General features: G+C 43.7%; 1 protein-coding gene across 1 annotated transcript; it reads right to left on the bottom strand.

Moving 5' to 3' along the window:
* Positions 1 to 8,274: 8,274 nt before the first annotated feature.
* On the bottom strand, positions 8,275 to 13,066 carry LOC106607242 (uncharacterized). The gene is made up of 8 exons (XM_014204011.2): positions 11,804 to 13,066; positions 11,352 to 11,548; positions 11,023 to 11,222; positions 10,792 to 10,891; positions 10,336 to 10,698; positions 9,506 to 9,662; positions 9,045 to 9,172; positions 8,275 to 8,827 (listed from the first exon to the last, which is right to left on the bottom strand). Exons 1-8 carry the CDS (start codon positions 12,354 to 12,356, stop codon positions 8,456 to 8,458), a joined length of 2,070 nt encoding a protein of 689 aa, XP_014059486.1. The 5' UTR covers positions 12,357 to 13,066; the 3' UTR covers positions 8,275 to 8,455.
* Positions 13,067 to 17,135: the final 4,069 nt, after the last annotated feature.

The raw sequence follows: 17,135 nt of genomic DNA, 5'->3' as shown, positions 1-17,135 counted from the left end.
ATTCGTTTTCCCCCAAAAAAGGGCTTTATCACAGACATAAATACTCCTGTTTCATCAGCTGTCCAGGTGGCTGGTATCAAATGATCCCACAAGTGAAGAAGCCTGATGTTCACTTTCAGGGATGCAACAAGATGGCGCCGACAGAGATGGTTGCCTCGCTTCAGGTCCTTAGAAAACTATGCAGTTATTTGTTTTATTATGTATTATTTCTTACATTGTTAGCCCAGATAATTTGAAGTGTTTTTACTTACAGCCGAGAAGAACTATTGGATTTAAAAGTGTTAGGGTTAAACTGGCTATTTGTTTTGTTAATGTTGGGACAGTTCGTTTCTGGTAACAGAACAAAATAGTCAGCACATAGTGACTTCTGATTTAGCTGTACTTTAATTAATGCAAACACGTGCGTGGTATATGTGTGGTTCGTATATATACGGTCTCGCTGTTTTACCTCGCAGGGCAAAACAGAGAAGAGAACGACACCTCCTTTGTTCTCTCTTTTATTCTCTGACAGAGTTAGTTCCCGCTCAATGCTGGCCTGTCAGAGGGAGGAGGAGCGTGGTTTAAACTTGCTCCTCCTGTCATCGGCGTGCAGGCTGATCCCAGCGTCGTGACGCACTTCCTGTTGCCGGTTGTAGTTCTTCTTGTCTTCAACAGTTGATTTACTCGTAGTTTATATACTTAATATTGTAGCATAGCTTCCCCGGTATATTATATAAGTTATGCATAGAAATAGCCAGTTCAACCCTAACAGTTTGCATAACCTATATAATATACTGGGGAAGCTATGCTACAATATTAAGTATATAAACTACGGATAAGTCAACTGCTGAAGACAAGAACTACACCCGGCGACAGGAAGTGCGTCACGAGGCTGGGACCAGCCTGCACGCCGACGATAGGAGGAGCAAGTTTAAACCACGCTCCTCCTCCCTCTGACAGGTCAGCATTGAGCGGGAACTATCTCTGTCAGAGTATATAAGAGAGAACAATAGGATGTGACGCTCTCTTCTCTGTCTGCCCTGCGTGGTGTAACAGCGAGACCATATATATATATATGAACCACATATTTACCATACACGTGTTTGCATTAATTAAAGTACAAATAAATCAGAAGTTACTATGTGCTGACTATTTTGTTCTGATACCAGAATCGAATTGACGCAACTTTGACAAAAGCGATGTCAACTTACCATCACCAGGAATACGTCTTTCTCGAAACGGATCCTTTGTTCGGACCTCCACCCTGGACATGCGATCTTATCCCAGAGGCCGACCCAAAACAACGCGGTCACCGCAGGAGAGGCAGACAGAGCGGCCTACTGGTCAGACTCAGAAGGCGAGCACAGCATCCACCGCTTTCGAGCATATTACTCGCCAATGTACAATTTCTAGATAACAAGGTGGACGAAATTACGGCACCAGTTGCCTTCCAGAGAGACATTTCATGGAAACATGGCTCACTCGGGATATGTTGTCAGAGTCGGTACAGCCACCCGGTTTCTTCACGCATCGCGCCGACAGAAACAAACATCTCTCTGTGAAGAAGGGCGGGGGCATATGCTTCATGATTAACGACTCATGGTGTAATCACAACAACATACATGAACTCAAGTCCTTTTGTTCACCCGACTTAGAATTCCTTACAATCAAATGCCGACCGCATTATCTTCCAAGACAATTCTCTTCGATTATAGTCACAGCCGTGTACATCTCCACCCCAGGAGACACTGTGGCCCCATCCGATGATACCCCCAGACAGCAGGCAGGATATAACCCCACCCACTTTGCCAAAGCACAGCCCCCACACCACTAGAGGTATACCTTCAACCACCAACTTACCATCCTGAGACAAGGCCGAGTATAGCCCACAAAGATCTCCGCCACGGCACAACCCAAGGGAGGGGGGGGGGGCGCCAACCAAAACAGGAAGACCACGTCAGTGACTCAACCCACTCAAGTAAATCCCATCAGCATATCGAATGTGCGACAAGAGCTCGTAGCTTTCTGGATCATTGCTAATCGGACTTCCGCGATGCATACAAAGCCCTCCACGCGCCCTGTCTTCGGCAAATCTGACCATGACTCCATTTTGTTGGTCCCAGCCTATAGGCCGAAACTAAAACTGGAAACGCCCATGCTGAGGTCAATAGAACACTGGTCTGACAAATCTTCACCAATCTTCACCACGGTCTGACCACGCTTCAAGATTCCTTCGATCACGTGGACTGGGATATGTTCCGCATAGCCTCAGACAACAACATTGATGTATACGCTGACTCGGTGAGCGAGTTTTATTAGCAAGTGCATTGGAGATGTCATTCCCTCTGTGACCATTAAAACCTTCCCTAACCAGAAACCGTGGATTGATGGCAGCATTCGCGCGAACCACCACTTTCTAATCATGGCAAGGTGACATGAAACACGACCGAACAAAAGCAGTGCAGCTATTCCCTCCACAAGGCAATCAAACAAGCAAAGCGTCAGTATAGAGACAAAGTAGAGTCGCAATTCACCGGCTCAAACATGAGACGTGTATGGCAGGGTCTACAGTCTATCACGGATTAAAAAAGAACCAGCCCCTTCGGACACCGACGTCTTGCTCCCAGACAAATTAAACAACTTCTTTGCTTGCTTTGCCACTGACACGGCCCGCTACCAAAGCCTGTGGGCTCTCCTTCTACGTGGCCAAGGTGAGTAAAACGTTTAAACGTGTTAACCCTCGCAAGGCTGCCGGCCCAGACGGCATCCCTAGCCGCATCCTCAGAGCATGCGCAGACCAGCTGGCTGGTGTGTTTACGGACATATTCAACCAATCCCTATCCCAGTCTGTTGTCCCCACATGCTTCAAGATGGCTCCATTGTTCCTGTTCCCAAGAAAGCTAAGGTAACTGAGCTAAATGACTATCGCCCCGTAGCACTCACTTCCATCATCATGAAGTGCTTTGAGAGACTAGTCAAGGACCATATCACCTCCACCCTACCTGATAACCTAGACCCACTCCAATTTGTTTGCCGCCCCAATAGGTTCACTGATGATGCAATCGCCATCACACTGCCCTATCCCATCTGGACAAGAGAAATACCTATGTAAGAATGCTGTTCATTGACTACATCTCAGCATTTAACACCATAGTACCCTCCAAACTCGTCATTAAGCTCGAGACCCTGGGTCTCGACCCCGCCCTGTGCATCTGGGTCCTGGACTTTGAGGTGGCGAAGGTAGGAAACAATATCTCCACCACGCTGATCCTCAACACTGGGGCCCCACAAGGGTGCGTTCTCAGCCCTCTCCTGTACTCCCTGTTCACCCATGACTGCATGGCCATGCACGCTTCCAACTCAATCATCAAGTTTGCAGACGACACTACAGTGGTAGGCCTGATTACGAACAATGACGAGACAGCCTACAGGGTGGAGGTGAGGGCCCTCGGAGTGTGGTGTCAGGAAAATAACCTCTCAATCAACGTCAACAAAACAAAGGAGATGATCGTGGACTTCAGGAAACAGCAGAGGGAGCACCCCCCCATCCACATCGATGGGACAGTAGTGGAGAAGGTGGAAAGTTAAGTTCCTCGGCGTACACATCACAGACAAACTGAAATGGTCCACCCACACAGACAGCGTGGTGAAGAAGGCACAACAGCGCCTCTTCAATCCCAGGAGGCTGAAGAAATTTGGCTTGTCATCTAAAACACTCAAACTTTTACAGATGCACAATCAAGAGCATCCTGTCGGGCTGTATCACCGCCTGGTACGGAACTTGCACCACCCTCAACCGCAAGGCTCTCCAGAGGGTAGTGCGGTCTGCACAACGCATCACTGGGGGCAAACTACCTGCCTTCCAGGACACCTACAGCACCCGATGTCACAGGAAGGCCAAAAAGATCAAGGACAACCACCTGAGCCACTGCCTGTTCACCCCGCTATCATCCAGAAGGTGAGGTCAGTACAGGTGCATCAAAGCTGGGACCGAGAGACTGAAAAACAGCTTCTATCTCAAGACCATCAGACTGTTTAACAGCCATCACTAACACAGAGATGCTGCTGCCAACATACAGACTCAAATCTCTGGCCACTTAAATAAACTGACTTAATAAAGGTATCACTAGTCACTTTGAATAACGCCTCTAATAATTTTTACATATCCTACATTACTCATCTCATATGTATATACTGTATTCTACACCATCTACTGCATCTTGCCTATGCCGCACGCCATCGCTCATCCATATATTTATATGTACATATTCTTATTCATCCCTTTACATTTGTGTGTGTATAAGGTAGTTGTGAATTTGTTAGATTACTTGTTAGATTTTACTGCATAGTCGGAAGTAGAAGCACAAGCATTTCGCTACACTCGCATTAACATCTGCTAACCATGAGTATGTGACTAATAAAATTGGATTTGATTTGAGGGATGGAAACAAATTTGTGCACAAAATTTGAGATAAGCTTTTTGTGCATATGGTAAATTCTGGGATATTTTATTTCAGCTCATGAAACCTACATGTTGCGTTTATATTTTTGAATAGAATAAATCGGCTCAAAACAAAAGTGACTTAGGTTAGCACGTGGTGTAATGAGTAGGATTCTGTTTTCACTTGCAAAAGTGATTGCTTTTTAAAGAGTTTTATCTGCCTTCCACATGAAAACTAGTTTGAAAATTCAAATGTATATTTTATGAAAAAGAGATGTTTCTGAATGATGGATCATGCTGCCTAGTTGACAACGTAAGGGAGTGACACAGATTGTTCGATTTGAGCTGGGCGCTCCTCCTCCCTCACTGTCTTCGCCTGGTGAAGTGATGGACCATAGGCAAGTTCAAACCGGGCCATCTTATTAGACTGCTGCCACCGATAGAACATAATACTTGGTCATGCATTACATAAATGTGTTGACAGGACAGAAAATGTTACCATTACATACCTCACCCGTATTTCACATTAAAATAGTGGACAGTGAAAACATATTTTTTTATTTTTAAAAAGTAAAACCACAACAGTATCATGAGCAAGTTAAATACTAAAGCAATTGTGCAAAAACTGAAAAGGTATCCCAAAGTACAAAATACGGTATCATTTCCCCACACAGAAAATTCATACAAGATGTTAGTTTTATGCAAGTATTTGCATTGTCAATGAGAAATGCAGTGAAAATACAGTACCAGACAAAAGTTAGACACACCTACTCACTCAAGGGTTTGACTTTCTTTTTACTATTTTCTACATTGTAGTATAACGGTGAAGACATCAAAACTATGAACACACATGGAATCATGTGACCCCAAAAATTATATTTTAGATTCTTCAAAGTAGCCACCCTTTGCCTTGACAGCTTTGCACACCCTCTTGGCATTCTCTCAAGGAGCTTCATGAGTCTTCCACATATCTTGAGCACTTGTTGGCTGTTTTACCTTCACTCTGCGGTCCAACTCATCCCAAACCATCTCAATTGGGTTGACGTCAGGTGATTGTGGAGGCCAGGTCATCTGATGCAGCACTACATCACTCTCCTTCTTGGTAAAATAGCCCTTACACAGCCTAGAGGTGTGTTTTGGGTCATTGTCCTGTTGAAAAACAAATGATAGTCCCACTAAGCACAAACCAGATGAGATGGCGTATTGCTGCAGAATGCTGTGGTAGCCATGCTGGTTAAGTGTGCCTTGAATTCTAAATAAATCACTGACAGTGTCACCAGCAAAGCACCATCATGCCTCCTCCATGCTTCACAGTGGGAACCACACATTTGGAGATCACCCGTTCACCTACGCTGCGTCTCACAAATACACAGCAGTTGGAACCAAAAATCTAAAATTTGGACTCATCAGACAGATGTCCACCGGTCTAATGTCCATTGCTCGTGTCTCTTCTTCTTATTGGTGTCCTTTGCAGCAATTCAACCATGAAGGCCTGATTCACGCAGCCTCCTCTGAACAGTTGAGGTTGAGATGTGTCTGTTACTTGAACTCTATGAAGAATTTATTTGGGCTGCCATCTGAGGTGCAGTTAACTCTAATGAACGTGTCCTCTGCAGCAGAGGTACACTAACGTTCAAAAGTTTGGGATCACTTAGAAATGTCCTTGTTTTTATGAAAACATACATGAACTGAGTTGCAAAATGAATAGGAAATATAGTCAAGAAGTTGACAAGGTTATAAATAATGATTTTAAATTCTTATAATAATTGTGTCCTTCAAACTTTGCTTTCGTCAAAGAATCCTCCATTTGCAGCAATTACAGTCTTGCAGACCTTTGGCATTCTAGTTGTCAATTTCTTGAGGTAATCTGAAGAGATTTCACCCCATGCTCCCTGAAGCACCTCCCACAAGTTGGATTGGCTTGATGGGCACTTCTTACATACCATACGGTCAAGCTGCTCCCACAACAGCTCAATAGGGTTGAGATCCGGTGACAGTGCTGACCACTCCATTATAGACAGAATACCAGCTGACTGCTTCTTCCCTAAATAGTTCTTGCATAGTTTGGAGCTGTGCTTTGGGTCATTGTCCTGTTATAGGAGGAAATTCGCTCCAATTAAGTGCTGTCCACAGGGTATGGCATGGTGTTGAAAAATTGAGTGATAGCCTTCCTTCTTCAAGATCCCTTTTACCCTGTAGAAATCTCCCACTTTACAAACACCAAAGCACCCCCAGACAATCACATTGCCTCCACCATGCTTGACAGATGGCGTCAAGCACTCCTCCAGCATTTGTTCTGCGTCTCACATTCTTCTTTGTGATCTGAACACCTCAAACTTAGATTTGTCTGTCCAGAATACCTTTTTCCAATCTTCCTGTCCAGTGTGTGTTCTTTTGCCCATCTTAATCTTTTCTTATTATCGGCCAGTCTGAGATATGGCTTTTTCTTTGCAACTCTGCCTAGAAGGCCAGCATCCTGGAGTCGCCTCTTCACTGTTGACGTTGAGGCTGGTGTTTTGCGGGTACTATTTAATGAAGCTGCCAGTTGAGGACTTGTAAGGCGTCTGTTTCTCAAACTAGACACTAATGTACTTGTCCTCTTGCTCAGTTGTGCACCGGGGCCTCCCACTCCTTCTATTCTAGTTAGAGCCAGTTTGTGCTGTTCTGTGAAGGGAGTAGTACACAGCGTTGTACGAGATCTTCAGTTTTTTGGCAATTTCTAGCATGGAATAGCCTTCATTTCTCAAAACAAGAATAGACTGACGAGTTTCAGAAGAAAGTTCTTTGTTTCTGGCCATTTTAAGCCTGTAATCGAACCCGCATGTGCCGATGCTCCAGACACTCAACTAGTCTAAAGAATGCCAGTTTTATTGCTTCTTTAATCAGAACAACAATTTTCTGCTGTGCTAACATAATTACAAAAGGGTTTTCTAATGATCAATTAGTCTTTAAAAATCATAAACTTGGATGAGCTAACACAACGTGCCATTGGAACACAGGAGTGATGGTTGCTGATAATGGGCTTCTGTATGCCTATGTTGATATTCCATTAAAAATCATCCGTTTCCAGCTACAATAGTCATTTACAACATTAACAATGTCTACACTGTATTTCTGATCAATTTGATGTTATTTTAAATGGACAAAAAAAAGGTGCTTTTCTTTCAAAAACAAGGACAATTCTAAGTGACCCCCAAACTTTTGAACGGTAGTGTAACTCTGGGTCTTCCTTTCCTGTGGCAGTCCTCATGGGAGCCAGTTTCATCATAGCGCTTTATGTTTTTTGCGACTGCACTTGAAGAAACTGTCAAAGTTTTTGAAACTTTCCAGATTGACTGTCCTTTATGTCTTAAAGTAATGATGGACTGTTGTTTCTCTTTGCTTATTTGAGCTATTCTTGCCATAATATGAACTTGGTCTTTTACCAAATAGGGCTATCTTCTGTATACCACGCCTACCTTGTCACAACACAACTGATTGGCTCAAACGCATTAAGGAAATAAATTCCTCAAATTAACAAACGCATTAAGGAAATAAATTCCTCAAATTAACAAGGCACACCTGTTAATTGAAATGCATTCCAGGTGACAACCTCATGAAGCTGGTTGAGAGAATGCCAAGTGTGTGCAAAGCTGTCAAGGCAAAGGGTGGCTACTTTGAAGAATCTCAAATATATTTTGATTTCTTTTACACTTTTTTGGTTACTACACGATTCCATATGTTATTTCATAGTTTTGATGTCTTCACTATTATTCTACAATGTAGAAAATAGTAAAAATAACGAAAAGCCCTTGAATGAGTAGGTGTCCAAACTTTTGACTGGTACTGTATAATGAAGGTATAACACACCAGTGTTCCATCAGCATTGTTCAGTTCAGTCTGACACACATTTTATTTTGGGGCAAATTTAGAACATAGTAAAGGACGTGTTCTGTAAAGGATGGCTATGATAAAATTGCAATCCAAAAAATGCAAATAAAAAGGTCAATCTGTGGGGCGAGTTCAATTCATGTGTAGATGTGTAGATGCCTTCTGTCAGGAGGGCATGTGGAGCCGTGATAAAAGTTCAAGCACTTTTGATCCCTTGCCACTGGGGGAGTCATGGTTATCTCGTGGGGTCATCTCCAGCCCATAGAGGTGCTCAAGGAAGCCATACAGGGAGGCTAGCTGATCTGGGTACCCCAGTTCAAACACACGCAGAAGCTTGAAAAGCTTGTCCAGTGCATTGCTCAGGCCCTCCTGAGGCAGGGGGATTGCCATCCTATCAACAGGGAACACGATGCAAAGCTGCCGGCCAGGAGCCTCCAGGGGCCCCACGCTCACTATGTAGGGCTGAGCGTGGGAGGCAGACTCTGGGCCCTCCAAGGAGGTAGGGTCACAGAATAAGGAGGACACCTCGGTGTCCATCTGCAGAGGAACAAAGGAGGAAAGGTCTTTCAAGGGGGTTCTTCAATTACATTCCTTCAAAAAGTCATTGTTACCCTTCTAAAGTTGCCAACAATTTCCTTCTAAAACTCCCCTAGTTCACAAACTGTTAATCTATATGGCAATGAGGAAATGTCTGAGTTTATTACTCAGTCTGACCAGGAAGTATAAAAAAAATTTTTAATAAACTGTTGCTCACCGGTACAATGTCCACCAGATACCGAATGGCCTGCCTGACACTGCTCCTGGAGGGTAAGGAGGATCTACTGGTGTTTGTTGATGTTAGTACATAGATCAGGACCGTCAGCATAGTCAGGGTGTAGGAGTCTACAGAGGAATCAGAGGGGAACAAATACGTGAAACTTGGCATAAAACAACTCAAACAGAACACAGCAATGCACTCTGACCACTGAGTAAATCATACAGATAATTTTCAGTCAGTCTGTCAATGGTTTATTAGGAGGTTGCCTGTAAAGTGTCTATTCCATGTATACTGAACAAAACCAAAAAAACGCAACATGCAACAATTTCAACGTTTTTACTGAGAAATAAACTTTTTGTGCAGATGGATAATTTCTGAGATTTTATATTTCATGAAACATGAGACCAACACTTTACATGTTGCGTTTATATTTTTGTTCAGTGTAGTTAACCTCTGACCTCCTTGCTGTGTGGCAGCCAGTTGGAGAAGTGCAGAGATGTCTGGGTGTTTTTCGCACTCTGCGATCTGGTACACCCTGGGCAACACGAAAGACGACCACTGGGCCAGGAAGGAGTGGCCTTTACCTGGGAACATCCTCTCAAACTCCAGGTCAATCTGAACAAAGAAACACCTTTCAGATCCCAATAATACACGTAGTCACCAATGGGTTGTTCCACTTCAAAAAGCACAAGAAAGAGGATTTTTACACCCACCGACTCAAATTGTTCTGAAATCGTTTGTTGTTTGGAAACTGATACAATCAATTCCACAAATATTCTAGTTTAAAAATATATATTTTATCATCTGTGAAATTAAGCAAATTGATTGCATCCAAATAGGCCATTTTAATTTATAGGATTCATATCATAATCAATAAATAGACATGAGGAATCCAAAGGAATAGTCAAGTGGCCAGTGGGTGGCTTTTGACCACTTCTTTGATTCCTCATACAGTATCTTACTCATTGTTAGGAAAAAGTTTGGTTCAAATTGGATGTTAGGTACTATAATATTTCCCAAATAGATGAATCCTATGAATTAAAAACTGGCCATTTTGGGTGCAATCAATTAGCTTAATTTCTCAGAGATTGAATTATATATCATTAAAATAATGTTGCAGGAATGCTAACCTTATCGGTTTCTAACTTCAGAAACAATTTCATAACAATTTGAGATGGTGGGTGTCATACCTGGCTGAAATGACATGGAATGAACCTAATACAAGTCTATCTGTGGCCTTTCTAGTCTAGTGAGCATCAGTGGCTTTCTCCATGAAGACTGGACTCACCGTGGCGGGTACGTCAAGAAAACGTGGGTACTCGGCCAACACAGCCCTCATACTAGGCCGTGTGTTGCTGATCCACCTCCTGCGTGCGTTGAATGTGAGGTCCATAGCACTGTGGATGGCAGGCAGATTCCTGGTCAGGGGCCTGGTTTTCTTCATCAGCTCCACCCACCTCTGGGTCTCCTCACTGGACTGGCTCTCCAGAAGCCCAGGTCCCGATCTAGGTCCAGCGGGGTCTAACAGGCCTGGCTCTGGCCGACGCCTCTTCAGCACATACTTCTTCTTGTGGTCTTCAAGGGTGCGTCGAGAGTTGCGCAGGCGTGTCTCAATGTAACCCGTACGGGACAAAGGGTCGTACAAGTGTTCCTACACAGAGAGAGAAAATTAAAAGACATAATTGTCTGTTCAGTAAGTGAGAATTATGTGAATCCTACACTACTAATCAATTTACTAACTCACGATGCCATTGATGCCAGCAGAGGGTGCACAGAGCCTGAGTCCTGGGAAGAGCTCCACTATGTGCTCTGCCAGCATGGTCTTCTGAGCAGAGGTAGGGTAGCTGCAGAGAAGGACAGGAGATTAAACATCAGAAACACTCACAAAACATGGAGTCTAAATAGAAGAGAAAAATCTCAGATTTCTCAGTCCCTTCCCTTCTCATCCCAAACACACATACAATCAGCTCCTCACAATCCAAACTCCTCCACGATGAAGGACACAGAGAACTTGATGAGCTTTCTGCGGGACAGCTCACACAGACAGCCCTCCCTCTCGTACTCCCGCACCACCTCAGGACACAGCTGCTCTAGCCACAGGCGCAGGCGACCTACAAAGTCCTGTGGACCAGCCTCCACCTGCTCCTGCCCAAACTCACCGGCTTCCACACCACTCTGAGAATGACAGGTTTAGATAAGTTAAGGACTGAGGTTCACATTATGTCAATTAACATTTAGTGCCTAATATGTTTTATGAGATTGCGAGGTCGGCGATCGAGGACCGAGTAGATGTGCTTTACTCACATTGGTAGAATGAGGCAGACGCAGAGCAAGGGCTTCCTCAGCCATGCAGCATCTCTCCATCTCAGGCCGCTCTGTCTTGATGTTGGCTGGGCTGAAGCAGGGGTGCAATGCATCCTGGGGCTTGGCAGCCATCTCTCCCTCCAGGGGCACAGCCACAGTCCTCAGGTCTCCTTCATGCAGCCTGTGGTCATCTGCAACTGAACATTAGCAGAGAGGAGACAATGAGGAAGAGCATGAGGTAGCCTAGCAAGCCGCCTGATCTCGCAAAACTGACATGAATGGTTCGCTGTACGGATATACCATTCATGTAAGCGCGCGATATCAGGCAGCTTGCGAGGCTACATTCAGTACACTGCAAGTCACGATATCAACAGAGGCTCTTTTACTAAGGTATTCTTTTCTCTGTAAAACTACATCACAGCCATCTTTCACTACATTGAGTCAGGACTTACAGTGAGTGGTACCATCCCTGTCAATAAGGGCCATGTCTTCATTGTGCTCCGTCTTGTACACTCTGTTCATCAGCTCCCACTCCTCTGGGATCCCCATGCCCTGACTCTCCTCAAAGTCCACCATCACTGGCCCAGCCGACACAAGGTCAAATGGGTCAGGCAGTCCAGCACAGTCCTCCACCACCTCCTGGGGATGGGGCTCCACGGTGGTCCTTTGTGATGCTTGGGAGGTCGAGCAAGTGGTCTGACCCATTGGATTCTTAATGTTGCCACGCCCACCACCCCCCCTCGGTCCTGTGTTACAGAATGCCTCTGAAGACCCAGCCTGCACCCTCCAGTCACCCCCGCTGGGAGCCTCTAACCTCTGCTTCAGTCCCAGGGTGTCCTGGTCCCTCTGGGTCACTGAGGAGAGTCCCTGCTGCTGGTCCCCTTGGAGCCCGGTTAACAGACGCACAGTCTCACTCAGCACAGACTCCACTGCTGTACGCACTGCCTCCTCAATGGCCCCGCCCAGTCTGTCCCTCAGGAAGCTGATGGACAACTGGACATCCATCTTGGCACAGCTCTACCTGGCTGTCTCTGTGACTTTAGACACCAACCACAGGTTAGAGCTCTATGGGATGGTATGTAGCTAGTCTATTCAAAAACCACAAAACCTGGGTATTGTCAAAGATTCTCTAGTATAAGTTATTGCTTAAGTTCTTCCTCTCTGATAATTGATATGACCACATCTCTAAGCCTCTCTCACTTGGAGCGTCAACCAGAGATACATACTGAGTAATATGAATTTTACTTAGAACAATCATATTAGCTCTTCACCCTAAAACTACAGATATCTTGGCAACCCAAAAACCAATGTCAACATAGCTAGCTAAGCTGGATCACTAACTAGTAACATTACTACCATATTATGCGGAAGATACATTTCGGGTGAATAGAATGAGTTTTGCAACTGACTAGGTATCCCATTTTCCCATTGTTGTCCCCATTATTATTGCTAGCAACAAAACAAGCTGACTAGCTAGCTAATCATTTCCTACAAGCTATCTCTGTAAATTAACAGATTCATTCAACTAGTTAACGTCACCAACATTTCACAGCAAATTATCGAAACAATACTCGAAGTCTACGCGGGATTGGGACTTTAAACCAAAGCTACAGTGCGTAAAACATTAATATATAAATTTTTGAAGCGTTCTAGCTAGCTAGGTAGCTATCGATTCTAGCTAGCTATCGTCCCCTAAATAAAACGTCATCAGCAAGAGGCAGCAAGAGTCATAGAAGAGAACGGTGTGAAGCCAGTCAGTGTAGAGATTCGACTCTAATTATTCAGCAGTAATGTTGCCAATGATCGAGCCAAACGAATTGTTCATATTGAAATAGTTGATGTCATAAATTTCACAGAACATTTGCCTGGACACTGCAGAGAGGAAATGTCATGAAGATAATTGTTTCCCCAGACTCGATCCCTTTGCTTTTGATGGATGAATATAAAAAGTAATACCTCTGACCAGCCCCCTGACAGAGTTGAAGAGTTGACAAAATATATAGTATTTTCCTTTGACAAGATAATCCATCCACCTTACAGGTGTGGCATATCAAGAAGCTGGTGCACCTTGTGCTGGGGACAATAAAAGGCAGTTTTGTCACACAACACAAGGCCACAGATGTTTCAAGTTGAGAGAATGTGCAATTGGCATGCTGACTGCAGGAACGTCAACCAGATCTGTTGCCAGAGGATTGAACGTTCATTTCTCTACCATAAGCTGCCTCCAACGTCGTTTTAGAGAACTTGGCAGTACGGCCAACCAGCCTCACAACCACAGGCCACGTGCATGTCATTGTGTGGGCAAGCGGTTTACTGATTTCAACATTGTGAACAGAGTGCCCCATGGTGGCAGTGGGGTTATGGTATGGGCAGGCATAACCTATGGATAATGAACACAATTGCATTTTATCAATGTCAGTTTGAATGCCCAGAGATACCGTGACGAGATCCTGTGACCCATTGTTGTGCCATTCATCCACCGCCATCACCTCATGTTTCAGCATAATGCCTGGCCCCAAATCGCAAGGGCCTGTACATAATTTCTGGAAGCCTGCATACTCACCAGACATGTCACCCATTGAGCATGTGTGGGATGCTCTGGATCGACTTGTACAACCGCATGTTCCAGTTCCCACCAATATCCAGAAACTTCGCACAGCCATTGAAGAGGAGTGGGACAACATTCCACAGGCCACAATCAACAGCCTGATCAACTCTATGCGAAGGTGTCACGCTGCATGAGGCAAATGGTGGTCACACATGGTCACACATGGTTTCCTGATCCACGCACTTACCCCCTTTTTTTAAGGTATCTGTCATGTGAAATCCATAGATTATGGCCTAATGATTTTATTTCAATGGACTGATTTCCATATATGAACTGTAACTCAGTAAAATCTGATATTGTTGCATGTTGCGTTTATATTTTTGTTCAGTATATTTAATGCATTCATTCATTGGATGTTACAGTACTTTGTGCCAATAATAAATATAGAATCTCAATCTAGATCTGTGGTGCCATTGTACTTTAATCTATCTCTGACATGAGCATTGACAAATCATTATTCTTGAAGTGTGTAGTTTGCTCATTTCCAAATGAACAGAATACTAATTTAGAAAATGTGCTTGTTATACAAAGGTTTAGACTCCCACAACAATATTTATTGAAACATGGCATTTTGCATATGCTCTTTTCAGCGTTGAGGCAGGACAAATCTGTGAAGTGAAGAGCCACCGATGCTGCCAACCCTCTCTGCAAGAAAGTCCTTGGATAACAATAGTATGCTCAAGAGCTGAAGATGTTAAAAGACAAAAACAAATCTTTCATTACCCCAGGACACTACAACAGGTGACTATCCCAGAAAAATAAAGAAGAGGAGTACTGTTTGTCGGCATAGATCTTTGTTTTAAGATGATCCATTTTAGACTGTACCTGCTCCTTCTCGCTGTTGATGATCAGGTCTCCTTCCAGTGCCCCCTGCTGGCTTCCCAAGTCGTGCTCTACTCAAGAGAAGGTGTAGAACCCTCAAACCTGACTCTGGACCTCGAAGCCAGTTCCACAGCATTTGTTCATTGTTGCCCAATAATCAGGGACTGATTTAGACCTGGGACACCAGGTGGGAGCACTTAATTATCAGGTACAACAGAAAACCGAACCTAGTAGTGTAAGAGTTGCATACCCTAATGTTTTATTTTACCTTTATTTAACTAGGAAAGTCAGTTAAGAACAAATTCTTATTTTCAATGACGGCCTAGGAACAGTGGGTTAACTGCCTTGTTCAGGGGCAGAACGACAGATTTGTACCTTGTCAGCTCGGGGATTTGAACTTGCAACCTTTCGGTTACTAGTCCAACACTCTAACCACTAGGCTACCTGGTGTAGAAGCTGCCGAGGGCCTTCACCTCCCTGTTGGTCCTCAAAAGCTTGGAGTAACCCTGGATTGTAAACTGTCATGGTCAAAACATATTGATACAACTGTAACTTAGATGGGGAGAAGTCTGTCCATAATAAAGCATTGCTCTGCCTTCTTAACAGCACTATCAACGAAGCAGGTCATACAGGCCCTAGTTTTGTCGCACCTGGACTACTGTTCAGTAATGTGGTCAGGTGCAACAGAGGGACTTAGGAAAATTGCAAATGGCTCGGAAGAGGGCAGCACAGCTGGCCCTTGGATCTACACAGAGAACTAACATTAATAATATGCATGTCAATCTCTCCTGGCTCAAAGTAGAGGAGAGATTGACTTCATCACTACTTGTATTTGTGAGCAGTATTAACATGTTGACTGCACCGAGCTGTCCGTTACGTCGTCATTGATATTTTTCATTAGGAATGATTCTCATGTTGTAGTAATGTGTTCTAACCATCTAATTTATTAAAAACCTAAAGATATTGTAGACAATTTAAAGGAAACCTGATGATTTTTGGTTCTGTGGATAGTGATAGCTAACAATGAGGGAATGCATTTATATTTTCAACTTTGTTTTCACTATTTTTATATATCTATATCTGGTCAACTCTTACACATTTGATATTTGTTCAGTTTCAACAGATCATGTGAAACAGTCAAAGGGAGCATAGTTGAAAAGGCCATAACATAACCTACCTGCATAGTAATATAAAGTCTCAAAAGGTCCTCTTCTTCTTTATGCAGGTTATCTTGATCTAATCAGAATGTCAAGTTGCCAAACCAGTCTTATCTGAGAGCTGCAGGTTCAATTTAATCTCAATCCTAAACCCATAATTTTCAGAAAGATAGTGGAAAAGCCATCTGGGAACCATTCTCAGTAAGAACCTAAAACTGAGGTCACGGTGGGTAAGGTAGTGATGAAAATAACACGTGGCATAGCAAGGAGACAAGTTACTAGAATATACAAGATGGCCTCACAAATTATTAATAATATACAAAGAAAGTTAAAGAATGTAGTTTTAGTGATTGGCTTGGGTGTATGCTGCAGTATCACCACATAGCAAAAGACTGACATTTAATAAATAAAGTAAGATAGACGGCAAAGTCTTTAAATCAGAGGAAAGTATGCACATAGTGGTGGAATTGGAGTGTGTAGTGCCTTACAAATTGTATATCTCCATGAGAGGTCAATTAGATCACGTTTGTGCATGACACTAGGGACACAATTCTGTTTTGTTGCTCAAATATGCACTCAATAAAAATAAACCCAACATGTACGAAGTGTCCTGTTACATGAGTTGAAATAAAATATCCCAGAAATGTTCCATAAGCACAAAAAGCTTACTTCTCTCAAATGTTGTGCTCAAATTTGTTTACATCCATGTTATGGGGAATTTCTCCTTTGCCAAGACAATCCATCCAGCTGACAGGTGTGGCATATCAAGAAGCTGATTAAACAATATGATCATTGCACTTTGTGCTGGGGACAAAAAGCCACTAAACTCTGCAGATTTGTCACACAATGCCACAGATGTCACAAGTTTAAGGAGCATGTAATTGGCATGCTGACTGCAGGAATGTCCACCAGAACTGTTGCCAGAGAATTGTATGTTAATTTCTCTACCATAAGCCTCCCATGTCGTTTTAGAGAATTTGGCAGTACGTCCAACCGGCCTCACAACTGCAGACCACGTGTATGATATCGTGTGGGCGAGCGGTTTGGCGATGTCAGAGTGCCCCATGGTGGGGGTGGGGTTATGGTATGGGCAGGCATAAGCTATGGACAACGAACACAAATGCATTTTATCGATGGCATTTCGAATGAACAAAAATACTATAAGATCCTGAGGTCCATTATGAGGCCCTTTTGTTT

This window comes from Salmo salar, chromosome ssa06 (genome assembly GCF_905237065.1).
Source record: "Salmo salar chromosome ssa06, Ssal_v3.1, whole genome shotgun sequence".
Classification (NCBI taxonomy): domain Eukaryota; kingdom Metazoa; phylum Chordata; class Actinopteri; order Salmoniformes; family Salmonidae; genus Salmo; species Salmo salar.
This window is presented reverse-complemented; position numbering and strand designations above follow the sequence as displayed.